The sequence below is a fragment of the Panthera pardus genome, unplaced genomic scaffold (assembly GCF_024362965.1).
Source record: "Panthera pardus isolate Hobbes unplaced genomic scaffold, ASM2436296v1 HiC_scaffold_1, whole genome shotgun sequence".
NCBI lineage: Eukaryota > Metazoa > Chordata > Mammalia > Carnivora > Felidae > Panthera > Panthera pardus.
Genome location: NW_026526654.1, coordinates 80,180,573 through 80,207,155, shown reverse-complemented (window position 1 = coordinate 80,207,155; position 26,583 = coordinate 80,180,573). Strand labels below are relative to the sequence as shown.

The 26,583-nt window shown below is 41.9% G+C and overlaps 1 protein-coding gene across 3 annotated transcripts in view; it reads left to right on the top strand.

Annotated features, from left to right (window-relative positions):
- The window catches only part of RXFP2 (relaxin family peptide receptor 2), a 61,398-nt gene extending 35,962 nt beyond the window's left edge, over positions 1-25,436 (top strand). For 2 of the 3 annotated variants that reach the window (XM_019447834.2, XM_053900524.1), the window contains 8 exons: positions 4,949-5,020; positions 8,337-8,408; positions 8,520-8,591; positions 10,503-10,574; positions 13,171-13,400; positions 14,030-14,440; positions 17,429-17,647; positions 22,081-25,436. In XM_019447834.2, the coding sequence (XP_019303379.2) occupies positions 4,949-5,020; positions 8,337-8,408; positions 8,520-8,591; positions 10,503-10,574; positions 13,171-13,400; positions 14,030-14,440; positions 17,429-17,647; positions 22,081-22,340 (1,408 nt within the window). In that variant the 3' untranslated portion in view covers positions 22,341-25,436. The remainder of the gene's footprint in view (positions 1-4,948; positions 5,021-8,336; positions 8,409-8,519; positions 8,592-10,502; positions 10,575-13,170; positions 13,401-14,029; positions 14,441-17,428; positions 17,648-22,080) is intronic. The other variant, XM_019447838.2, reaches the window with a different exon arrangement.
- Positions 25,437-26,583: the final 1,147 nt, after the last annotated feature.

Here is a 26,583-nt window from a genome sequence, read left to right as displayed (position 1 = left end):
TCTCATGGTTTGTGGGTTCGAGCCTCATGTCGGGCTCTGGGCTGACGGCTCAGAGCCTGGAGCCTGCTTCGGATTCTGTGTCTCCCTCTCTCTCTGCCCTTCCCCCGTTCATGTTTGTTCTCTCTCTCTCTCGCTCGCTCTCGCTCTCAAGAATAAACGTTAAAAAAATAAATTAAATTAATTTAAAAAGAAAAATCTTTTGAGAATTCCCATGGGTGTGCAAGTTAACTTCAGACTTGCCCCTTGAGCACCCGAGACCCCCCATTGGTATCCCTTCCTCCATCTAGACTACTACCCGGCTCCTCCTATGTGCCTTCCTTCCAGATGCACCAAACTGCTATAATCAGTTCCCTGAGCACATATTTTTCCTTCAATTAGAAAAGTCTTTCTCCTTTATTCTTTCGGTTAACTCCAAAATTTCGGTTAACTCCAAAAGTCAGCTTAAACATCCACTCTAGGAAGCTCTCACACCAGCCACTTACAGTGACTGCCTCTGTGACTCCTTTGTACCATGGACAGGCTTCCACCACGGCACCCATTCCCTACACACCTATCTCGGTTCTACTGTCACCATCTTGCCTGTCCCCCCCCCCTTCTGTAAATTCTGTGAGGGCAGAGACCCACCTTGTGATTTGTACCCCAGCGTTTGTACACCAACCAGCACATAATAACTGCTCAACAAACCTTTGTTAAGCCAAAGTGCTAAACCATGTCCACTCCTTGTTAGCTTTCAACCAATACTTGTTTAAAACGTCTACTTAAGTTAATTCATGGCTTCTCCACCACTACTCGCCCCTCCCTGTCACCTTCATCTTCAAGGTCTCCTGAGACAGGCAGTTTTGGCACCCACAGTGATTTCTTGCCCTGTAAAATGCTGGTTGTACTGTCCCGCAGAACTCTTCTCACTGTCAAACCAGGAGACTCGATACTCCTAGGATGATAAAATTATAGCACCTCAGCCTCTGGTCCTTTCTGAGCTAGCCTCACAATTACTTTCTACAACTCTTAGGGGTCCTTATGTTTATACGGACTTTTATTTATTTACATACCTGTTATCGAAGACTTCTAAGGCCATAGAGGTCTCATGTAAGTGTGCTACTCCTGAAGTGGAAATAATGATCTGAAAAACATGAGAATCATACTTGTTAAGAATAGGTGGGGGAAAAAAAAACTTAGAAAAGACAAGAGCATAGCTGCACCATGGAAGCAAACAGGAAAGAGTGAAGGTAGCAGGAAAAGATCAGGGCCCGAGCCTGCCTCTCCTCCAATGGGCATCAGCAACCAGGAGGAGAGCAGGAACCAGCATCAGAGCCCTAGGTTCTGGTACAGTCGTGATTTGAGGCTCCCTCAAACACGAGGGGAAAAATAGACACCCAGTGAAAATATCATTAGTAAGATTGTCCCATCACACATGAGAAAGGGCCTTGAAACCAAGAGGACAGCACTGAGAGGTCAGACCCCAAAAAACCCTTACAGGAAGGAAAACCCATACCCTGGCCAGGCTCCCGCTCCCTCACTTGCCATCAGCAGGGCGATCGCTCGCAAGTCCTTGCTGCTATACTTGTGAAGTGTGAAAAACCCTTGTTCCCATTCCACCGAGCAATATTTGGGCTTTTAAGAGAGTACAGTGTTTACTATTTTAGCCACAGTATTTTCAGAGGGAAAAAAAATACCAAGTTCCTACCAGGCCATCTGGATGGGTATAAAACAGGATTTAAAAGGAAATGACACACGACTGGCGATTTTAGTGTTAACGTGAGAAATGTTCACAGGCGGCAAAACAGCTATTGTCCTATATGGGGAAGATTGTAAGAAGCGGACTATAAAAAGAGGTTAGGAGACTTGGCAGGAAAGTCTCCTCTCCCTCATTCCTCTGCACCGCTGGAAGCCGTAATGTCAGAGCGCTCCTGGGAGGGTCCCTGATCACGTAGGATGCCGCTGTCACAAAGGATCGCCGGCAAAATGTCACAGCTCCCACGCTCCTCAAACAACACGAGGCCTTGTTAGGACCTCAGTCCTTTTTTTTTTTTTTTCCTTTTTTTGCCACGACGTGGATGGAGCTAGAGGGTATGATGCTGAGTGAAATAAGTCAGTTAGAGAAAGACACATACCATATGATCTCACTCGTATGTGGGATTTAAGACACAAAACAAATGAGCAAAGAAAAAAAAAAACAAGAGAGAGGGACAAGAAACAGACTCTTACCTACAGGGACCAAACTGATGGTTACCAGAAAGGCGGGTGGGGGGAGGGGTTAAATAGGCCAAGAGGACCAAGGGGGGGGGGGGGGGGGGCTTTGTGATGAGCACCAGGTGTTGTATGGGAGCCCTGAAGCACCTGAAATGTTGCACACCTGAAACTAATATAACACTGTATGTTAACCATACTCAGATGAAAAGGCCTCAACCCTAGAGTAGCAACGGGACGGAGTCCAAGAGTCTGCATTTCTCAGCACTTCCCAGGTGACGCTGAGGGCTGTCCCAGCCACCTTGGAGCAGCGCTAACACTCAGCATCGGGGTCTCAGAGGCAGAGCAGAAAGAGCGGGTTGCTGTCATCAGGCAGAGGGATACCTATGCCTGACTCTGGGATTTAGTATCTGGAAGATGATCGTGCCCGAGTTTCTCCTTAATCCAAAATAGAGACAAAAGTATCTACCTGCGGCCAGGGGAAAGTGAGAGTGGAAGGATCTATGACGCATGGTTTAGTGTCCAGACTTTAGATAGAGAGACATCTGAGTGAGAAGTTCAATTCTACTGCTTACCAGCTGCGTGGCCAGAAATTAAGTGAATTCCCAACAGCCTCACTTTCCTTATATGTTGGGGGGAGGGATAATACCAATTTAGCAAGAGCGCGACTATGCACTCAGAACAATATCTGACACCATAAAAGTCTAGTAAATGTAGTTGCCGCTATTATGGTGGCAATATTATAATTAATAGCATGGTATCTGGCACAGAGAGAAACACTCACTAAATGTTGAGCTGCCCTTTCCCTCAATTTTATTAAGCTCTAACATTAATTGGAAGGGGAAAAGAAGCATAATATTATATTAACCTTGTAATAATTGGGAAGAGAGCATAAACACTGAAATGAAGTAAAGAATAAAGTTCAGGGACGCCTGAGTGGCTCAGTCGGTTAAGTGTCTGACGTCAGCTCAGGTCACGATCTCATAGTTCATGGGTTCGGGCCCCACGTCGGGCTCCGTGCTGATAGCTCAAAGCCTGGAGCCTGCTTCGGATGCTGTGTCTTCCTCTCTCTCTCTGCCCCTCCTCCACTCACGCTCTGTCGCTCTCCGTCTCTCAAAAATGAATAACCGTTAAAAAAATTTTCTGTAAATGAAGTTCAGAACTGTTATGGCCACGAGAAGCGCCTCCAGACATGTGATTCGTGCAAAAACATTAAAAATATCTTTCCCCCGTGCATTTTAGGGATTTGGAAGGCAATGGAATAAAATGTCTTACGAATTCCACCTTTCTGTCATGCAATTCACTCACAGTGCTGTAAGTATACAATGGAAATTAGCGAACAAGGGGAAACCCGATAGATTTGGAAGTCAAAAGAAAACACTGACAAGGAATTTTAAAATAGTCTTTTATTTACAGCCTCGGTCTGGAACTACAGTCCTAGAAAACGCACCCATGGGTTGATGGATTTTGACGGTGGGCCTAGCCTTCAGTTGAGCTGCCCAGAAGCTAGGTCTCCAGCTGTTCCCCTTCTTGCTGAGGGCAATTGTTATTTCACTGCATCCTCTCAGCTGAGCCGAGCTGGTGTCTAACCCCGTGATAACCAAGGAAATGAGATCATGTGTGAGAAAAAGCTTAGCTCTACAATAATGAGTGCTTACTGCCCCGGGCACTTATCCCTTGATGTCTGTCGCTCTCTCTAAAGAAAAAAAAAATGATAATTTTACTCTTTAGGGAAGAATATCTAGTGTATTCTGATCTGCCAAAGATTCTGATTGGTGATTTGGATTGCTGATTGTGTTTTTTTTCATTGGGCGGGGCGGTGCACATGGGTTGGTTACGCCACGTTTGCACTGGTGAAAAAAACACAAGAATTTTGCTTTCGTTTTAACCAATAGTTTTCCACGTGTAGTAAGCAGTTAGTAATGTCTGGTGGTTGCACAGGTGGTTGGAAAAGAAAAATTGGAGTATATTCATTTGTAGTAGTCTAACCACTGTTTTGTTTTTTTTTTCACCAAACTAAGAGACGAGGTTATTGCCAGGCTACATATTTATCAGTCAGATTACAGACCAGCATATTGAATGAGAAAAGAGGGGCTATCCCACTCAGAAGATGCAAATAGTTGACTCTTTTTCTCGTGGATAATGAGAGAAAACACTGGTAAACTCAACAAATTACCTTGACACTTTCTATTTTACAGCCCCGTGTAGCTTTTGAATCACTGTCATACTCACGAGCTCTCCTCTGTAGGGCAGGTAGCTGCCAACCCCCTCTTTTTACCGTAGGTCTTAAAGAATTCCATTTCTAGACAAAGGAAATGTAAAACCAGTGCCCTCACCACCACCGCATTTAAAATCCATCTGTGGCCCCATGGGTTCAAACTCTGTTCTCTCTGGCCTTCTCCTAAGGAATATGCCTTACACAAGGCAAACCCCGCTCTAAGTATTAACGGGGTCGAAATCTGACATTACGTGTGTGTCGGGAAGTAAACACTTTCTGAAGCCATCAGAATGGAAACCAAATGCAGCCTTAGAGACCACACTCAGCCCCTCAGCTTACCTATGGCTAGCGTTTCCTGGAGAGAACACGTAGATATCCTCGGTGAGAAACTCCTGCCTTGTGCTCCACACCAGATCACGCCTCACTTTGACACTTCACAGGAGGCCTTGAGAAATCACACGCGGATCACTGGCATCTCCCAATGAGGACTGATTCTTACCGCAGACACAAACCAACAGTGCTGACTCTCACCATGTCTTACAGGTTTCTGCCTAGAAATCAAATTGATTTTGTTCCAGAGAAGACATTTTCTTCATTAAAAAATTTAGGAGAACTGTAAGTAGCATTGTCTACTAGGAAAATAGGATTGCTTCTTCCAAGATTATAAATTTAAATGACTAGTGAGGCTTCTTTTTCACTAGTGGCAATCAAATCCTGCAGACTCCCGGATATTCCAAATCAATTAAGAAAACCAACATTATCCTAAAGCCAAAAGCAAATTAAAATTAAACAGTGGGCTTAATACGGATTTAGCCTACGCTAATTTCTCTGCCTATTTTCTTTGGGTGATTTCATGTGTGTGTGTGTGTGTGTGTGTGTGTGTGTGTGTGTGTTGGAGCAAATGGGCTTTTTGTAACTCCTTAAACTGAAGGATCGTTATCTCTAATGACTGGCGTATAGTTAACTCTCAGTAAATGCTTGCTGAATGAATGACTGCAATGATATTAATCATGACTGAACAAAGGAACAAAGATGCTTATTATCCCTTGAGAAATTATGACTTCTAGAGCAGATGAAACAAATACTAATGTCTAGAATGATCAGGCTTATTGAAAAATGTGCAGAGAGATCATGGAGCTTTTTCTGTTCAAATATATGTTTTGTAGAGCTAAAACTTTTAAAAGCATCTGCCTTGCGATTAATTCACTGCTACCCACATAATTGTGTGTCATTGGAAGTTAAAACTCAGTCTGCTACATTATAATTAGTGGCGATTAGGATACAGAACTCCTCCTCCTGATCTGAAGCCTAAAAAATGGAAATGAATTTCTTAATCAATCTCTCCCCCCTTCTTTATACCTTGCTTTGAAATACAGAAAGGACTGGGGAAAATAACTCCGTAAGAGTCACTTGAAAACGAATGCATGAATAATTAAGATAATTCAATCTCATGTATAAGTATCACAAACCAAATGCGCATATATTTACTAAGTGCCTAGTATGTGAAAGACACGGATTAGAACTACAAATATTGTCATTCTATGGCACAAAGTGAAAGGCAGCTCCCTTAGAATTGCTCAGTCATTCTTCCTCATGAGGCTTTAGGGGTTTGCTAGGGATTTGGGTTACAGGGTGGGGCAGGTGAACAGCCCAGGACGAACAGGAGGGACGTTTTAGGTACAAACTTAAGGAGATGGTGGTACGGAGTTCGTATTTTGAAAACTATTCAAACCCTCCTTTTATCCTACACTTTGGCAGAGCTCCACACACCCCGGCCCCCCAAAAGAGCCATTAGCTTGCTTTGTGAAAGACCACCAGTAATTCATTCCAATCCACTAGTCCCCAGTAAGTGGAAAGAAATTCAGAAGTTTATAGAATTAACTTGAACGAGGTATTTTTAACTCCTCAGTTTACAATAGCGTTAGATAATTTTCCTGAGCCATTATGACCACAAACGCTGCCTGGAGAGGAATCAAACAGACTTAGGGGAGGCCACTAAAGCCCTTTCCCCTACGAGACTGTACTTTGTTTTTCAACGTGACCCTTAGCAGGATGTTTTCTAGCTGTACAAGACATCATCGTCTCGCTGTGTGGTCACGCTCTCGCTGACCCATGCGTGCCTGTGGCTGTCCTTCTGCGCTACAACCCTGGGGCTCTCTGCTCGCTTACAGCTCCTCAGATCAGAAGTTTCCAGCTGGCGGGATGTCTACACTTGGGTATCATGACAACTCCTCAAAAGCATCTGTTACAATTAATGTATAGATGACTCTTACCCCCCTGTCAGCTTCTTCCCCTGAACTTGCCATCTTGGTGGTATCAGCATCCTTCCCGGCAGCCAGGCTCAAAGCCTCTTCCTTTCTTTCCGACCCTCGTGACGCTTCATGTCCCATCGGACAGTGAGCCCTGGCTGTGCCCCCTTAAGCCCTCGTCTTCTTTCACCCGGTCCAGGGTCAAAGCCTCCTGCCTGGTCTCCATCCTTTTGCTCCTTGACTTTCCATGCTTCTGACAGAACTGTCTTCCCATAATGCAGAGCACAGTTTGCCCCTGTCCTTCTCCATATTCTCACTCCTTGTTGCTAGCTCTCAATGTTAATGTTCAGAAGAATCACAAGGGATACTGGCTTTAAATGCATGTCACCAAGCTGCCCCCACTCAGAGATTATGAAGTGATAGTCGTGCTGGAGTGGGCACCAAGATAGTTCTTTGAGTGGGCTCCCAGGATTTATAAGCATCTTCCTTGGTTCTGATGCCTGGGCTATGCTCTGGGAAGTACCACCTTGGAATCTGTTCAGGGCCCTTCCATTTTGACTCCGTGCTTATTTCCAGGCTCACTTCTTCCACATCTCCCCATACTTTCCATCCTCCACCCACGCTGGGCTATTTACCAACTAGAGAAGACGTCATCGAATTCCAAGTTTCTGTTTCTCTGAGCCTGGTTAACCCTCACCTGAAAAGCTGTTCTTCTATTCCGCCTATGAAAATCATAAAGCTTTGTTTACACAGTTCCTAATTTCCAACTCGTTCCTCTGTTTTCTTTTGTCAGTAGGTCTGTAATAGCACCTGCTTCATTCCGTCCTTGTTTTATAATCTAGTTGCTTATTCTAATTGTAAGCTTCTTTAGAAAGATATCTAAGTCTTAGTTATTTGTAGCTCCCACCTATCCATCCATCAACAGCTCCAAAGCATCAAAAATAGATAAAATCTTTTGTTTGACTCTTAAGCAATTGAATGTCTGTTTCACTTCTCAATACCTTCCCTGGTTCAGAAGCATATTTTGGACTCTTAAAGATTCCTGATTCCTTCTGATCCTAGACAATCCTTTTCTACATTCTCTAGAAACACTTTGCCATGATTCTTCATGGATTGGACGGTACTGTGATACTTTGTTCTAAAATTTTAATTTCCTTAAAAAATAGTACTATAACAAAATAGATTTAAAATGCATGAACTTATCCATTCAAGACTATCTGGGGAGATAATATGTGGCCAATACCGTCTTAGTTGGAATGCAAAGTAAGTAAAGGCAAAGGTCTTGGCCTCAGAAAGCTTCTGATAGAGTTGGATAAATAAGATATCACATACTTGAACCCAGGAGGAATCACAAAAACGAATGATCGAAGTGTACAAAGAGTACCTGAAACAGAGGAAATTAATCAAAGTAGATATTGAAGCCAGGTTGGGAATGTGTTGGAGAGGGACTGAGAGGAAATTCCAGACAGGAACTGGATGAGCAAAATGTCACACGTCTGAAATGATGGAAAACATATCCATTTGGCTGACTCACACAGCCCTGTTTTGTAACAAGTTATCAGGATGGTTAAATTGGATCCTATTTTCTGTTACGTCAAATGGGATGGTGATAATTGTGAAGAGTAATACCCATGTCATTTATTTCCAATGTAATTGCTTTGGGTTTTCGCTGTCATCAACAGGGACCTGTCTAGCAATATGATAATGGAACTACCAGCCCACCTTTTTAAAGACCTGAAGCTTCTACAGAAACTGTAAGTTCTTCTTCCCACCCACCATCATCAGATTTAAATGGCAACATCTTGAGCTTCCAAAATAATAACATCCTGATGCTTCTTTCCTTCCTCTTTCTAATGGTACAAAAGGAATCTGTCGTCCAATCCTCTTTTGTATCTCCACAAGAACCAGTTTGAAAGTCTTAAACAACTTCAGTCTCTGTAAGTGAAATATAACGGTATATTGATTATCATTTGAGTGGATATATTTTACTTAGAACCACGTTTATTTTTAAATGGGTACTTTATGCAGAGAGCTCTTAATCTGAGCCCATGCCATCAGACAATTGTGAATATCATTGTTACCATCAAGTATGTGCTGAAATGACAACAAAGCCACCTCTTTTACCGTTTAATCTGTTGCAAAGACCATTTCTGTGTCTGAAGCTACATGTACTGGGTTCGTATGGAAAAATCTCATCCTACAATTTTCCCGAAGAATTACATTTTCAGTAGGTTGGTTACTGAACTGTTGCTAAAAAGCAAATTATATAAGACTTGCCTGCTTTTCCCTTTCCCATTTGCTACGACAGTCTATTTGACATTGGTCTACAGTGCATGCTTTTTCTACTTCTATCAGTAAAGAAAAAAATATCCTAGCAACACGAACATTCAGACACTTAATGTTGCTTCGTATTTTAAAATTTCAAACATATTAGTGTCAAGAACTCTGCCAGTTCTCCTTTGAACTTCCTCATCCCTTTTCTATGAATAGCCATTGTTGGTTCAAATTTGTTTTTACACAGAGAACATATGCATTACCTGATCTCAGCCTAAAGCCTTTGCACATTTAATTCTAAAGCCTCATTCTTAATATCACTTTTTCTTCTTGCTAAATAATTTTCTTTTGGCAATTAATGCCAGATTTAGGTTCTCTTTCAACATGCTCTCTCTCATTAGTAAGCATCCACCGATGAAAAAAAGACTTTCCTCATTTTGTTTGAAGATTCATTGACATATTGATTCCACAAACATTTGCCAGCCATCAACTTACCTGTAGCGCTGTCTTAGGCATCCAAGATGTAATGACCTCTGCCCTTTTGGAAACTATCGGCTATGAACCAAATGATCAAATAATCCATGTAGAGTTAAAACTGCGGTAAGTCCAGGAGAAAGCCAGAGAGAAAAGAAAGAAGAGGGAAACAAACCCTGTAAGAAGGACTCGAGTTTCCTGCAGCACGGGCCCTGTGATGATTCTGGAGTATAAATGTTCCGCTAGGTTTCATTTCTGACTGCCAAAGAAAAGGCAGTGCTATGAAGGAGTCAACGGCCAAGGAAACCTCAGAACCATGTCGAGAAATCCCTCCTCAGATCAAGCAAAAAGAAACTGAGTGAGAATCAGACAGCTTTCAAAAATAACCATGAAAAGTAAGAGGCTTCTGTCTTTTTAGATTTTCCTCTCTCCATCTGTTTCCTGAGAACATGGCAGTTTCCCTTAATTCATGCCACCCTAAAGAGTCTTCAAAGAATCCGTATTTGAAGAAGCTTCTGGATAAGTGAGGAGTATAGGAGTTCCCACTGCAGCCCTCTGAGGACATCTCATGGGGTCTGGGAAGGAAAGGCATTATACTTCCCGCTACTATCTTAGGAACGCTTGTTCAGAGTTGGAGCCCTGCTTACCGCTTCCCTGGTTTTCCGCCCGAAAGACCCATAGGCCTGGAAGAAACAACTGCATTTGAATCCAGGCCCCCACAAAAGTCACTTCAGTGATGTTCTCAGATTGGAACTACCAGCTCCTGTCAAACCCTCCACAACTCACATGTCGTGGTCCATGAAACCAAACCGTGCAGCCAATTTCACGATCACACTAATCACCACTGCCATTTTTAAATCAAAGAAATGCATGAAAATGTCTTATTAGAATTAATTCTGCACTTCAAGTGACAAAATCAGCTCCAACTTACCGAAGGCATAAATAGAAATAGCAATCTTCTAAGAGAGTTTACTCTAACATTTCCATCCTGGTTTGAACTGGTAACAAGACTTTGAAGCATGGCATTTAGGATAGGACAAAATGCGATGATTAAAAAGTTAAGCCCTAAACACATGAAACCTATTGTGCATGTTTTCCAGAGACCTGGAAAGGATAGAGATTCCAAATATAAATACGCGGATGTTTCAACCCATGACGAATCTTTCTCACATGTATGTATGTATGAAAGAGTGGAGAAGTAAGCATGGTGAAATCTTGCCAATGTTCTAGTGTAAACTGTCTAATGTATCACTGCAATGTGTTTGTATGCACGAAAAGTCTTTTTATTGAGAACTTTTTAATTTTGTCACCTTTGGTCCCTGTCAAATAGAGTTCAATATTATGATGTGCCGACATGAGACACTTCTCCCTGGAAACACGCTGTTTATCCAATTGAGGTCCAATAAGAGATCAGGGTACCAGAATGCCACACATTACACAAGATGAAGCCACTGGCTAAATGGTACTCAGGAGACCTGGAAACATTAATTCACCTCACATGAATGAGCAGTCGGCTGCTCTAAGATTTGAGCCCTTAGGAAGAAAGGTGCTATATAAATTCCAGGTGTTGTTACTGTTACTAAGTGCACTACAAAATGGAGGTAATTAATCTTTATAGTAGTTTTTGATAAGTCACTTTAATATATTTGGCTAAAGTGCACTGTGTAAGTTGTGTTAATATATGTGTTTATGACATGATCATTTCTTTCCCAGCTGTATAATCTCTGTGTTCATGATTTCAAAAATTAACCCTTGTTATCCACAACAGTAGGGAGGATTCGATGTAAGATTACAAGTTGGGTGCAGCAAATGGATGGAATGGTTGGTGTGAAAGTGCTCTTTGGGGAGAACAACACGTTTATGTCTCTGCAGAAGGTGTGACTACTAAAAGACAGTTATTTGACGCGTATCCACATGGCTTTCCTAATTTCCCTTTCTGTGGCACCAGTTAGTGAGGCGATCATTTCCTTGTTGCAGGCAGAATGTGAGGTCCTTTTGGGACAGAGAAATTCACCCTTAATAGAACATGATGGAGAAGGTGCTGCTTAAGCTATGAACTTCGGGTTGAGGTCAAGAAGGGCCCGACAATGAACAGAAAATGTATTAAGTTAGTTGCTTCTCTACTGAGTGATCTATTCTTCTTTCACCTTCCTCGTCCACCATTTATTGAAACACATCCACCTCATAGCCCCCAACACTTTCTGCCAGCCAGTGCCTTGGTCACAGCAGGAGGAGAGATTGAATGACCAAGACCCTAGCTGGCTCTGTCTGAAGGCAGCAGACATGATGGAATCTCCTTTAAGAATCTCCTTTAAGACTAAGAGGTCAAGTCAGGTGTGTGCCAGGGACTCCAGGCAGGGAGAAGATAAAAAGAGAATTTATACATCAAGCCCCTTGAATCGGATAGATGATGTCAGGAAGCGAGGCTCTGAGCTACTTGGGGGCAGTGATGGCCCCCTATTTCTCTACCTGACAAGCCCAGCGCTGAATTATCCATCATTGACTTGCTCATCTAGGAAGTGGCTAGATGAGGGCTTCCCATGTGTCAGGCCCTGTGCTAGATCTGAGAACACAGGGATGAACAGGAGAGAGAAGTGTCTGCCTCACGGAGCTTCCGTTTAGCTTTGGGACCCAGAAAGCGAACAAATAGTTAACACATACCGTGAAGAAAAGCAGAACAAGATGAAGGGTCAGAGGGAGGATGTAGATGGTTCACATAGAAGTCAGAGAGCTGGGACATCTGAGCAGAACAGAACGAAGGGAGGGAGCAGGCCTGGCGATATCTGGGGGAAGAATCTTCCAGGCAGGGGGAACAGCAAAAGCACTGCAGTGATAAGGGGGTGAGCCTGGCTTGTTTGAGTTTGGGAAGAAAGACAGGGTGCCCGGGTGGAACTAGCAATGAAGGGAAGGAGGTGAGTGGATCCGGGCATCCAGTCTTGAGGGGCCTTGAGGCCGCGGCTAAGGAAAGCTTCCTTTAACTCTGTAGTCTCAAAACTGAATGGAGAGATGGTTAAAAAAAAAAAAAAGGATTAGACAAAGAGAAATGAACTAAAAGAAGTTGTATGGGGGAAGAAAAGTCTACATACACAGGTTTAGGGAGCAGCAGTAAGCCAAGTGACCTCCCAATTCAATCACATGAAGCTTCCACACACCTAGGTCACAAATACCTTGATCACAAACAAGCCTGTATTTTTCTCTAGAAACTGTGTAAGCCCTTTTAGGCTCTGGTGAGAAATCTGCTTCCTCTCCTAGCTCCCGTGAGTCTGAGGTTTCCGAGTCTCAGAGACTCTCCCTTCCTGCCAGTGTCAGGGGAAAGGAGGCTGGGTAAGTGAGTGTACTTAAACTGAGTACCAGGCAGGAATGCTTTCGGCGAGGTCCTTTACATCCCCGACCCAAGCCCCCGAATGTGTGCTACAGATCAATGTAACAATGACAATTTGCTTTTTACCATACCCTAGAGAATAATCCAGGAAATTAGGAAGAAATAGAGTCCTGGAGACTTCACATTCTCATGTCCTCACCCGACACATCTCGGTCAAGCCACAGAATTTCTATGCCCTTTAGGTTCTTTGTCTTTCCAAGAAGAACACTGCCCAGAGTAACGTAATATGTAATGAGGAAACACTCTAATTGCATAATCATTATTAAACAAAGATAAACACACCTAGTGAAGTTGCCTCCCTGAGAGAGCAGCAGCTCTGCCAGGATGGCAACTGTAGTTTCTCTGTCATTGCTGTAAAGTGACTCTTTTTTTCCCTTTGAATTTAGTTATTTCAAAAACTTTCGATACTGCTCCTATGCTCCCCATGTCCGCATATGTATGCCCTTGACTGACGGCATTTCTTCATTTGAGGACCTCTTGGCTAACAATATCCTCAGAATATTTGTCTGGGTTATAGCTTTCATAACCTGCTTTGGAAATCTTTTTGTCATTGGCATGAGATCTTTCATTAAAGCTGAAAATACGACCCACGCTACGTCCATCAAAATCCTTTGTTGTAAGTATGTTTCCTACCTAAATGGATTTAGGATGTCTTCTGTGACCTGAGCACTAGATACATATTGGCCTTCAACAAAGGCACTTAGTACGGATTAGATGAGCTAGGCATTTTTTTCTCTGAGTATGAACTACTGTTCTCTTTGGCTTTCTGTTTTAGATTGCATGAGTTTGCAGTGATCCAGCATTCACCGCTGGGGGTTATATCTTGGAAATGGGGTAACAGGGAGCTAATGAATCAACAGAAAGATTATGGAGGACAGGTTGTGGGTTACAAACTAAGCTCAGTTTGCCTTCAATTACAACAGCACCCATGCTCCTCGAGCCCAGAAAATTATTCTCTTTGTTAACTAGGCCAGTAATACTTATCTACTGTTTAAAAACTAGCTTCCCCCACAAAACTTACCCCCTCACGCACACCACCATTTTTAAAAATTATAAAACAAAGACCCAGTACAGTATTTTAGAATTGGACATTTTTTTGTGAAGTCCATTGGCTTTTAGAGATCGCTGTAGTGTAGGTGTTTATATTAGTTCATTTAATACAGGATGAAGGAAGTAGACCCAGTTAGGAAACCGAAACTGAAATGTTGGGAACTATCAACATACAATGTATTGATTCCTTAACAGGTGCAGATTGCCTGATGGGTGTTTATTTGTTCTTCATTGGCTTTTTTGATATAAAATACCGTGGGCAGTATCAGAAGTATGCGTTACTGTGGATGGAGAGTTTACAGTGCCGCCTCATGGGGTTCCTGGCCATGCTGTCCACCGAAGTCTCCGTCCTGCTGCTGACGTACTTGACTTTGGAGAAGTTTCTGGTCATTGTCTTTCCCTTCAGTAATATTCGTCCTGGAAAATGGCAGACCTCGGTCATCCTCATTTGCATCTGGATTATGGGATTTTTAATAGCTGTGATTCCGTTTTGGAATGAGGATTATTTTGGAAACTTTTATGGAAAAAATGGCGTGTGTTTCCCACTTTATTATGACCAAACAGAAGATATCGGAAGCAAAGGTTATTCTCTTGGAATTTTCCTAGGTAAATTATATTTTTCACTTTCTGGGCCAACATAATTTTGGTAGAAATATCATATATCTCATCAACGGTGTTTTTGTCCTTTTCAGAAAGTAAATGAATGTACTCAAGACTGTGTCCTTTTTTAAAGAAAAATTCTTACTGAGTATAGTTTTTATTAAACTTTTTATATAGAGATTTAGTATGGGAAACAAAAACATACTGTCAGGATCTCTGGATGATTTTTTATTACCTGTAAGACCCTTTGATTTTCACATTGTGACTATGAGCTGGAGGAAGTCTAGGTTAGTACCTTGACCTGTGACCCCGTCAAGTTATCTGAACTCATTTTTATTTTTTTTACAATCTAGATATGAGTTAAGTAAATAATAATAATAAAATTCTGGAAACTCACTGACAGGAGATTATTGGAATGGAAATACCAAGAAGGTTTATTGCCTTTGGTAAATGCAGCTCTAAAATCAAAACTGGAAGAGTGCTTAATAAAACTGCTTTCAGTTTTTCTTAATTCCCTCTAATTTTTAAGAAAAGAAGATCCTACCTTCTCTGGAACAAAAGTGAATGAGAAGTGGAGCTCTTTAAGGTTAAAAAAAAACACACACACACATTTGTTTTTGTCCAATAGGTATCCCTGCTGTTTAAAATTAAGACGATTTCCATATCATTTCTTTAGAGCAGTATTCTCATCTTAATTTCCCCTTCTCATCTTTTCCCCTAAGTGGTCGATAAGCTCTATCATCCTTTCTTTCTCATCAAATATTTTTTTCATCAAAATATACCACTGCCTTCTATTTCTTCCAGTCTCTACCTAGCATCACCTTCATGTGAAACCTCACTACCTCAACCCTGAAGGGCTTATTACATTAGCCGTTACTAGTCTTTTGGCCTCAGGGGCTTTCTCTCTTCTATTAACCTGTTCACTCCCTGAGTATCAAAAAGGCCTCAGCTCTGAGACCTTCAATGACTCCCTGCTACTGCCAAGGTCAAGTGTACATTAGTCACTTAAGATACTTCACAAAATCGCTCTAACCGCCGGTCCAGCTCTTCTTCATGGATTCCTTTTCTTCTTCTGAGAAATATACCTTCTTAGCACCATTTTAATAATACTCTTCACATACGACCCCGTTCTATAGCTATTTTTTCATGGACGTTGTAAGCTGTTCCTAGCATAGATGCACTTCATAGAGACCCCTCCTAACACACACACGCATTCCGCTCCATTCCATTCGCTGATTCATCAATGATTTATTAAGCACCTGCTATAGGCCAGGCACTCTTTTGGACACTGGAGACACAACAGATCAGCCCTCACAGACCTACCACCAGAAAGGAGGATGAAGACAAGTAAACACATTCTTATGTCACAAACTGACAAATGCCACAAAGGAGGAGAACTGGATGTTCTAGGAGGCCCCAAATCTGAGCACCGGGGAAAGCTTTCCAGTAGGAATGAATCCAAATCCTCAGGCCCAAAGGATAAGGAAGGATTAACCAAGTGAAGTCTGTTCCAGGAAAAAACATAGTGGAGGTAGAAGTCCAAAGCCAGGGAACAGGCCCAGATGAAAGGCCAAGAAGTTAGGTGTAGCTGGATCTTATAGTTAAGGAGAGTGGGGTAAGATAGCACCTGTGATGTATTCCAGGTAGATCAAGAGACGTGCACACACACACACACACACACTCATCATCATCATCACCTATATACACTTGGCTTACCTGTGAGAAGAGTCCTAGAGCCTTTTTTTCTCTTTAAAGAATATACAAATACACAGTTTGGAAATCAATTCTTTATTTTAGAATGGAGTAAGATTTAGAGAGACGTTGCAAGGACAGTAGCTTCCATTTACCCCTCACCTAGTCTCCCCTATTGCCAACATCTCACATCCCTATGGTGCTTTCAGAACACACGATTTTAATCCTTCCTGTAAGTCTGTCTTCACAATTTGTATTATAGGATCATCGTTAAAAGTCATTACCTGTTATTCTTAACTAAAGTTTCTGACAAGAGGCCTAAGATAAACCAATTTTATAAAATTCTATTGAATGGCTTTGTTATGAGATTCTATGGAATGTGAAATGTTTTGGATAAAAGCAACAGAACACTGGGAATTTATACAATTCTCCCCTAGACTTCACCCATCTTACACATAGTCTAGATTCAGATGAACATTTTTTAAACAACTTCGAAATCGTATGCATGTTTTATGCTCACAGTGAGGAATGTGATAATTACTCTTAGTATTTTTATTCCAGCAAGAATATAACAAAGTGACTAAGAAGTCAGCATTATAAGATAGTGATGTTAAGTGAGAAGTTGACCCTATAGTGAGAATATATTTGACCCTAAAAAATCATTCGTACAGTTGATTTTTTTTATTTTTTCTTCTCTTTTTTCTTCTAAAACAAGCCTAAAGGGTTCTGAATTTTAGTTTAAATTACTGTAAGCTCTCTGAAAAAAAAAACAAAACAAAAAATGCATTCTTGTTCTATGTAATATTTTTACTTAAGACCAAAAACCATGGGAGATAATGTTTTTGAGGCTATTATCTTCTTGATATTCCAAGTCATCTTGTTCCTATTTATAAGATAAAGAAATGGGGTCATGTTTATTTTTTGAGATAATCAGATGATTACAATAATCCCTTAAGATCTGAATTTGCGGGGACTGAAAAATGAAAATAGCTTTATTCTGGCTTTCAAAAAGCTAAAATTCACCTCATGCTACACCTAGATCTGAATTTCAGAGGCCTGAAACTCTTTATAAAGGGTTTGTGTGTTTCCAGTATCTTTTTGATCTGACAAACCCAATTCTTTTAGCTTGTTGCAGCTGATAGCCTTGGATTCAGGGTTTTTAGCTGATCGCCACTGGACCTATACAAAAATATCCTTGGAAGTACAGCCTAAGAAGGCGCCATAATGAGCATCTATGTAACACAACACTTTTACTGTTGATTTATACACCTGAGATGTTAAGAGCTGTGCTTTTCCCAACAGGTGTGAACTTGCTGGCTTTTCTCATCATTGTGTTTTCCTATATTATTATGTTCTGTTCCATTAAAAAAACTGCCTTGCAGACTTCGGAAGTGAGGAATCATGTTGGAAGAGAGGTGGCTGTTGCAAATCGTTTCTTTTTTATAGTGTTCTCTGATGCCATCTGCTGGATTCCTGTATTTGTAATTAAAATTCTCTCCCTCTTCCGGGTGGAAATACCAGGTCAGTCCCTTCTATTATTCCCAAGTACATTGTGCTTTCTTTAGCCCCTTGGCAAGACCAGAATACAGTGCCTTACATATAGTAAATTCTCTGTAAACACCTACAAACAACTATTATTTTCCTTAATACTTTATAGTCTGTATTCTAAGACAGTAACTGGGCAGTGGTGCAATCCAGACAAGGACGATAAGGAAACAGGACTGAGAAAAAAAACGAACACTTAGTGTCTCGTTTCTATCTGAGCTAGACAGTGGCTCTTAACCAAGAGTACACATACAAAATCAAAATATACACAAAAAGCCCAGGTTCCATCTACAGGGACAAAGAGCTACACGCAGGTATTTTGGAAAAGTTCTCCATGTGCCCACGTGATTCTGAGGCACACACCCCTCCTTAAGAACCACCAGTTTATTTCACGGTCCTTGCCATATGGTTGTCACTCTAGGCTCTGCTCTAGGGTGTTAGATGTTTGGTGGAATGGGGTCTCCCACCCACACCCCTAGTTCAACCAGAGGAAAAAAAACCCCTTTCATTAGTTAGGTTTTTATGTGAACCCCTTTCCGGGACTTAGAAATCACAGTCATCGAGGGGCCACCTGAGCTTTGGCCTGACTCCCAGGGACACGGGGTTTCTACTTGGCGGGGGGGTGCTCATCCGGGGCAGAATTGTATCTGTTCATCTTGGCACCCCAGGGTCAAGCATGGGGTGGACGCTTCGGAAGCGCTTATAAAAGAGTGATGAATGTCCAGGAAACAAGCAGCTGTAATGATTTCTGTCCCTCTGGCGTGTGCATGGCAGTCACGGGAGGTCTTGTCAAGTGCCTCGCTGCGAAACGGCACACAACACCCACAGCTTCCGCTTAACCTGTCAGTTTAGACTGATCACAAGGCAGATGCAAGGTGTGAAAGTGCAGATCAAGAGAGACATCACGGCTGACTACTTGGGAACTTTCACTGAGTGGCGAGGGCAGATGCCTTAAGAATGCATGTGCCATTGCTTGGGAAGACTCAGCTTCATGTGAGTGAGGAGCAAAATTACTTAAATATTAATGGTCACCGCTGAGGAACTTGACGAACCATCCAGTATGCGACAGCATCCTGGACAGTTCTATTTTTACATCCTTGCATTCCGAATTCAACAGGACTAAAAGGTCCGTGGGCCTCCGTTGCTCATGGAATAAAATCCAAGTGCTGGGATCGGCATTAAAAATCACCTCCTACCCCGCCCTCGTGTATTCTGTCATCCAGGCTCCACTCTAGAGTGTTAGATGTCTGTTGGAATGGGGTCTCCCACCCACACCCCTAGTTCAACCAGAGAAAAAACACTTTCATTAGTTAGGATTCTATGTGAACTCCTTCCTGAGACTTAATCCATTCGAATGATTAGGATTTTTTCCCTTCTGTACCTTTTTGATGTGTTGACATTGCTGAAGATGTTTCCTCCACCTGGATTATATTCTCAACCTGTAGGACTCTAGCTTCCTAAATACCCCTGCTCATCCTTCAAGATTCAATCCAAATACTCCCTCTCCCATGGTACCAGTCTAGGTATCTCTCCAACCCACACCCATCTAACCCAACTGCTTAAATGTCTGTGACATTGTGTTTGCACTTCACTTATTAACCTCATCCGAGCTGCCTCCCACCGGTGTTATTTTTTTTTTATGTGTTCATTGCTCCCTTCAGATTATAAGCTTCAGGACGATAGGGACCATATGTTGTTTATCTTTCCACAAGTGGTTTTTTTTTTTTTTTTTTGCATAATGTTATTTGATAAATGCTTCTTTAATTAAAGATGCTGAGCTGGTCCGAGAGTGGTGGAACAGGGTGGGAGGGGACTGTCTCATCAACCTCCCAAACTTCTCTTTCCATGCCTTTTGATGCCCTCCCCCACCCCAGGCACTTGTTTGTTTTTGATGTGGGAGGAGGCAGCCTTGTGTGGTGATAGAAGGACCAAGTGAGGCAGGAGTCCTGGGTTTCTGTCCTAATCCCGCCGCTGACCAGTTGAGGAAATGGAGGCAGATCACCTCACCTCACCGAGACTGTGTTCATACGGCCTCTCAAATTCCTTCCAGTTTTCATATTCTGTGAGCCTGTCAACTCCTTGAGGCTTTTCTTCTGTATTACTCTGCTTGGACTGCCATAACAGAGTAACACGAACTGGGTGGCTTAAGCAATAGAAATTTATTTTTTCACAGTTCTGGAGAGCTGGAAGTCCAGAATAAAGTGTCAGCAGATTTCTGCTGCAGCCTCCCTCCTTGGCCCTCCTGCCTTCTCAGCCTATCCTCACGTGGTCTTTCCTCTGTGCATATGCACCCACAGTATCTCTGTGTGTATGAAAGTTTCCCTCTTCTGAGAACACCTGTTAGATTGGAATGAGGACCAATCTAAATTATTTTAACTTAATGGCAGCTTTAGAAGGCCGTCTCCAAACGCAGTCACATTCTGAGGTCCAATACATGAATTTTGGAGCACACAATTCAGCCCATAGCACTGTCCGATTTAGAGTCAGGGGAGGTCTGGTGATCAAGATGTTTTGGTATCTGAGAGCCACAGGAGTAGTCATCATCCTTGGAGAGCTTGCAACATTCCAGATCATGATAGGAAACTAGAAAGGGAAAAAAAATGTTTTGTGACAACCTTATTTGGCCCACACATCAGTCTTTCTCTACATCTATAGCTCAATCCTTTGAGGTCTGTCTTGAACACTGGGTGGACCTAACAGAGTAGCCTTGACGGCATTTGACTAAGCCCCTTCTTGCTTGTCTGACTCCCCAAGTGTTGTAGGAAATGCTGGACTCATTGACTTAAACCCATCCTGTCCTCATCCTCCAAGAACTCTGGGGTGTGCCCCACCATGGCATGTCACTGACAGCACATGCGGTCAGCCCAAAAGATAAGCCAGCTTTAGCCCTCCTTTCTCAGAAGTCACCTGCTGACCTTACATTAGTGAGTCACCCTGAGACTGAATGGGAAGTCTCATTCCTGGTCACAAGTTCCTCTGGGAACACAACAGACAAAAAGCCACTTGTTTTGTTTGGTTTTGTTTTGATTTCAATCATGCACTGTCCATACTATCTAATTTTAAAAAATTCAAGACCCGTAATGTAGTATTATGAAAGCTTAATAAATCTGAGTTATGCTAAATATAGCTATTTTTCTTCCATATTCTTTCCAGTTCAAAAAAATAAATAAGGACAAGAAAGAGAAGATGGGATAGGAAGAGGAAGGCAAATACAGAAAAAAAGAGAAGGGAGGGGATAACAGGAAAGCAGGAAAAAGAGGAGGGGAGGTCAGATAAGCAGTCAGAAGAAATGGAAAAGAAAGAGAAGAACAGAAAGGATGGAAGGAACAAAGCAGGGCAAAGAAGAACAAAGAACAATGTCTAAAGGATAAGAAAATTCTAAGATGGGGAGGGAAGAGAAGGAGACAAGGGAGAGTGACAGGGAATGTATCCTTGGCCTTACCCTCCGGCTCTTCACCTGAGCTGGGAGTTCTTTACACTTTTGAAGGTGTAAGAGGAGGCAGCCTAGTGTGGGGGGGGTCGCAGAATTGCAGGTGTTAGTGCTGAAGAGGGACGTCAGCAGAGCTGCCGACCGTGGCCCACCCAGCCCCCCGACTTCGATCAAGTAAGTTATCATCAGCCCCTTTCACAGGTAGGGTAGTTGAGGTCCAGGGAGCTTAGGTGATTTGCCCACGGTCCCGTAGCTCAATGAACCTAAGAGCAGGCTGCGTGAAAGGGCAAAAACACACTTCGTCCTCACCAAGTGCGTGATGTATTCGGAAAGGGCACAATCATCACAAACGTCTACTCACAAGGAAGTTTTGTGGCGTCTTTCCCTCCGTATTCTAATGAGCGTCTGTAAGGCTTCACACAGAAGGATTGATTCAGTTGGAAGATGTATTCTCCTTTGCTCGTCACATCCTCAGCCTCCGCTCTGAAAAGGATGGTTGGAATACGAGGGCGGGACAGTTAGGCCTTGAGGAGTGAAGTTAAGACCGAGGTCCCATCTGAGCCCGGACCAGATATTTCCTGAACACTGATCTATTGATTAAGAAGTATTTTGTCATTTTCTTACGTGTCTATAAAGAAAAGCAATAACGACAAGAAAAATACATCATATATATATATATATATACACACACATATGTACACTTACATCTATGAAGTGTTTTTTTTTTAATATATTTCCTCTCAGTTGGCCTCCCAACAACCTACCAAGTAGTTACTGAAATTCAAAAATTTCTGAATGGTAGGACCTTGAATTCATAGGTCCTCTGCTCCTCCAACAGAGAGGGTCTCAATATGGTGAAAGAAAACTGTCATAGGAAGCCCTCCCCAAAGGAACATTGACTACAAACCGTTATGTGCTATTTGTGTCTGTTTAAAATTTCCGCTTCATGACATTTCCCACATTTCCTTTCCCTCTCCAGGCACAATCACCTCCTGGATAGTCATTTTCTTCCTTCCAGTAAACAGTGCCTTGAACCCCATCCTCTACACTCTCACAACCAGCTTTTTCAAAGACAAGCTGAAACAGCTGCTGCACAAACATCGGAGGAAATCCGTTTTCAAAACGAAGAAAGAAAGTCTCTCGACATCCATTGTGTGGACGGATGACTCCTCCGCACTTAAACTTGGGGTTTTGAACAAGATAACCTTCGGGGACGGTATAGTGAAGCCAGTTTCCTAGCAATGGTTTTGGAACCCCGGACTTCCAGGGGACTACCTGTAAGAAAAGGACAGCGTTTGGAACATGCTACCTGCAGTGCTTTTCATCTCTCCCAACAGCAAACCTTTCTGCACAGAGAGCACAGCAGAGTGACTTCTGGCACTGCGTTCCGATGGCAGCTGTACTACTTATCAGCCGTGCGAAGAACTGTACCTATGGGTTCTGCTCGCTCTCGGCATTTCGGAAATGCACTAGCGAAACCACACACAGTAGGCCGATGGGCCGTTGATCCGCAGCTGGTCGACACTACCCCCCTGCAAGTGAAGGCCCCGCACGTTGGCACTGCATGTCCGCTTCTGAGTTGAACTGCACCGTCCGTAAAATAAAAACATTCATGACACCTCATTCCACGGTGGCCATCGTCACGTAAACCTCACATCTCTTTGCTTTTTCCACGTCAAAGGAAATCATCGGCATCCTGCTGAACTGAGGGCAAAGGATTTCTGAGATGTTCGCCCGCTTCCAGCCTCGCCCTCTACGCCGGTGGCGTAGAAACTTTGAAAGCACATCTTTACAGGAGGCTGTTGCATCCAACAAAACGGCAGAGAGACAGAGACTAAGCCTAGTACCATTCACCCTCTTGGCTGTTATTTAGTGTCAGCAGAGTTGAGATCGCAAACAAGATTATTTTTCTCGAGATTGCCCAGGCCACGAAGAAAAATTGGACACCCCAACGGCCAAAACTACATTTTAATCTCTTTCAAGGGTAATTTCTTTAAAGCAGCATCCCTACGGCTAGGAAGTTCTGTCTTCATAAAACACACGGATGAGACGTGTTAAAGGGGTTTAAGAATAGTGGTTTGATTGGGTCCGTTTGCTTACTCAGAGAAATTTCATTCAAAAAGGCCAGTAAGTTTGGACTTGAGTTTTGAAAATGTACACTTACTTGTGAAGGCCTGGATGTGTCGTTACCATGAAAGCTCATATGTGAAAAACAATCAGGTAAATAAAATTATATTTTGCATTTGTCCATATCTTATTTTATGTTTGAGAAAGACTACAGAGGCTGTTTATTGACTATTACCATGTTTCTCCTGAGAGAGAGTATAGCTGGGAAACACAGCACCTCAGTCAACAAGCACATCTTATATTTTTCTCTTACCCCTTTTTCCAAAGCATGAGGCAAAACCTGAATGTCTTTACTGCTGTCTTCATTCTGAGTTCCTTTAATGAGTAGAATCTAAGCAGCTGACCAAGAACTCCAGATTACCTCCTATCATCTAATAGCATCCAGGAAAGAATCCCAGAGTTCATGTGTCACGGCAGTTCTGGTAATTTACTTGTTATTGCTTAATAGTGACTAAAACCATCGTTTCAACCAACTGAAACATCTTTTGCATGAGTGAAATCTTTCTTAGGATTCTGCAGATAACGTTCCTCCCCATTAAGTAGGCTGCCCTTTTCCCTTATGGTTTCAAACTTTTCTCCATCTTGTCTCCTCACTATGGTGAGTTACTTCCTGACATGTTTCCTGAATTTGCTGACATTTTATTAAACGCCCTCTGCCAGTCCTTGATCATCAGATGATTTATTTCCTAATACATTTCCCAACATCAGGAACATAAATAAGGACTAGACCCTGAGCCCAGGATATTGCAATCTTAGCACAAATGTGTGTCTCCCTTTCTTGAAAAGCATGAAGGGTGGGCTATGAACAAAGCATCTGGGAACTGTGTTTGTGAATGTCTGTGCTCTTACTGTTAAGTAAGACACATGAGAAACACAAGGTCAGGTGCATCAGGGAAGTTTTCACGGAAAAAAATGGAAGCTATATATTGGTTAGCAGCATGCTAATGGATACTATAGAATTGAATTCTAATAGCTTAGTGATTTACAACCTTATTCTGCACTGCTACATAAATAGAAACCTGTAAGAAATGTTTAATTTTAGCAAATAACAGCTTTTATCTGGATTGAGTGAGGTCTTTTGCGTTGTTAGACTTGTTTTCTAAACCCGATGTTTCTGTGTGGATATGAAAATACTACTTCCGGTCTTTAACCACTTCCCATGACAACATAAACAGCAAATAAACATGACTTGAGAACATAAGAGGCCATAGATTGTGCCATCTTTGAGTAAGAGAGAATGAGGGCAAATTACCCAATCCGCATCTCCATCATGTGCCTGTGTATTACTGACATCTGGTATTGAAATGTAAAAAAAATATATTCTAAGAAATGAATATGGAACCTCAGATGAGTGTACCAAAAGGGGGTACGTGGTTTATCTGTGTTAGACATAGCTAAGCTTACTTATATCACTTTGTTTTATTCTTAAGTTTTATTTGTAATCAAAATTAAAATAGTTTATGCCCACTGCGGTTGCTGAAATAGACCCTGGTGACCAGGAGCTCTAAGTGGGGTTACACATAGCTGAGCTTTAGCTCACAGGTAGTAGTTTTACACCTCACCATGTGCCTCAAATCCGCAGCTCCATCCGGCCTAGTCTCTATAGCATCAGAGAGCCACAAAAGCAGAGCCATCACCCCATTGTTTTTCTCTTAAGAGTGACCTCGGTCCCAGATCAAATGAGTATTTGGTAACTTGCTATGCAGATATTCATGCTACATTTTCAAGAATTTATCTCACCCAATATGATTCTTCACTCTGCTTTACCATTCTCAAGTTGGTAAGCAATGCAAAGATCCAGAGAATGTACATGATAGAAATGAAAACTGGTGAAGTGTCACCAGTCTTATGCTCCCTATAATTTTACATATGCCCCCAAGGGAGGTCTGAAGTAAATGGATCTTCCAAAAGTAACAAGGGATACATGTAAGACATATTTCTTTTTAGTTTTTTCAATGTAACGTAAATGGGCGTATGGTTTTATTTAATAAATAGCCTTAGATAACTGTACTCAAGAAACAAAGCATGGAAGATAAATATTTGTATTTTCTTATTTCCTGAAAAAGAAAAAGAAAGAGTGATTGTAAAGATTTCTCCTTATATTAATCTGTTTATAAGTCAGTTGTCTGATAGCCTGTCTATGAAAGACAGAAGATGCATTTCTAATAAAAATAATGTTTATTTCTGAACCAGAAACATAAAATGTAATCAGAATATTCTTTGTTGTTGTTGTTGCTATTGTTGTTGTTGTTGTTGTTGTTGTTGTTTTGAGTATTCTTTAAATGGTTTTTCAGTAGGAGACCTTAAAGTCCTTGAGGTACACTTCCTACAGCCCTATAAGCTGATTGAAACCTATATGAAATGTATTTCATTTAGAATAGTCTTCAGGATACTCCCCACATGACACATATGGAAGAAATAAATTAAAAATAAAGAAATAAAACACAATAAGGCCACCTGACAAAATTGCAGATCCAGGGATGGGTATCTTATGCCATCTCAACGGTCTGGCCCCAGTCCATGGTGACACTTCTTATCTCTAGGACCTGAAAAAGCATAACTATTTCGAGTCATAAACTCACAACTAGTTTGGATACAAAAAGAAATTATTTCTGGACTGCCTGGGACCCCATAAAACTTTCACCTGTTTCCTGATTTTCTGAATTCACGATGTTAGAGTATTTGATTCAGTAATGATTTTGCAATGGAAGCTATTATATACTTTCCTGCTACAGACAGTATATATTTAGGACAAAGAAATACAGAGTCAAAACCAGAAAGCTGGTGCCATAGTTCCAACTCAGTCATCAACTACTTGTAAGTTCTCAGACAATTGCCTTTAAATCTCTTCCATTCTCTATAACTGGGCTTCCTTAGGACCATCACACAAACTGATGGCCTATCCCATTTTGGGCAAGATCTATAATGTGGATTAAACCACTTCCTGAAGGTCCGTGTGGATTAAAAATCCAAAAGTTTACATAAAATTCAAGGATTATCCAATTCTCAGTTTCCCTGGGATATTACAAGGTCTCAGAAAGAATCAATGCATGGGTCAGTGCGATGTTCAGAAATCCTCTTCTGGCGAAAGCTTACAGGGCCCCCATTCTCTTATGGAAAGAACACTGAGGCAAAGCCTCAGACAGTGACTCTTTCCTAAGACGTGGAAGATTACAACAGTGTAGCAAGTTCAACTTAAAAATTAGGTGACCTAATGCTAGAAAAATCTAGGAATGCGGACAGTGATGTAATTAACAAGTAACCATTTTATTTGACTACAAGTCATAAACTGGTCTCTTCATGTAAGTGTATAAATAGGTCTACTATCACCTACATTATTCTGGAAAACACATAT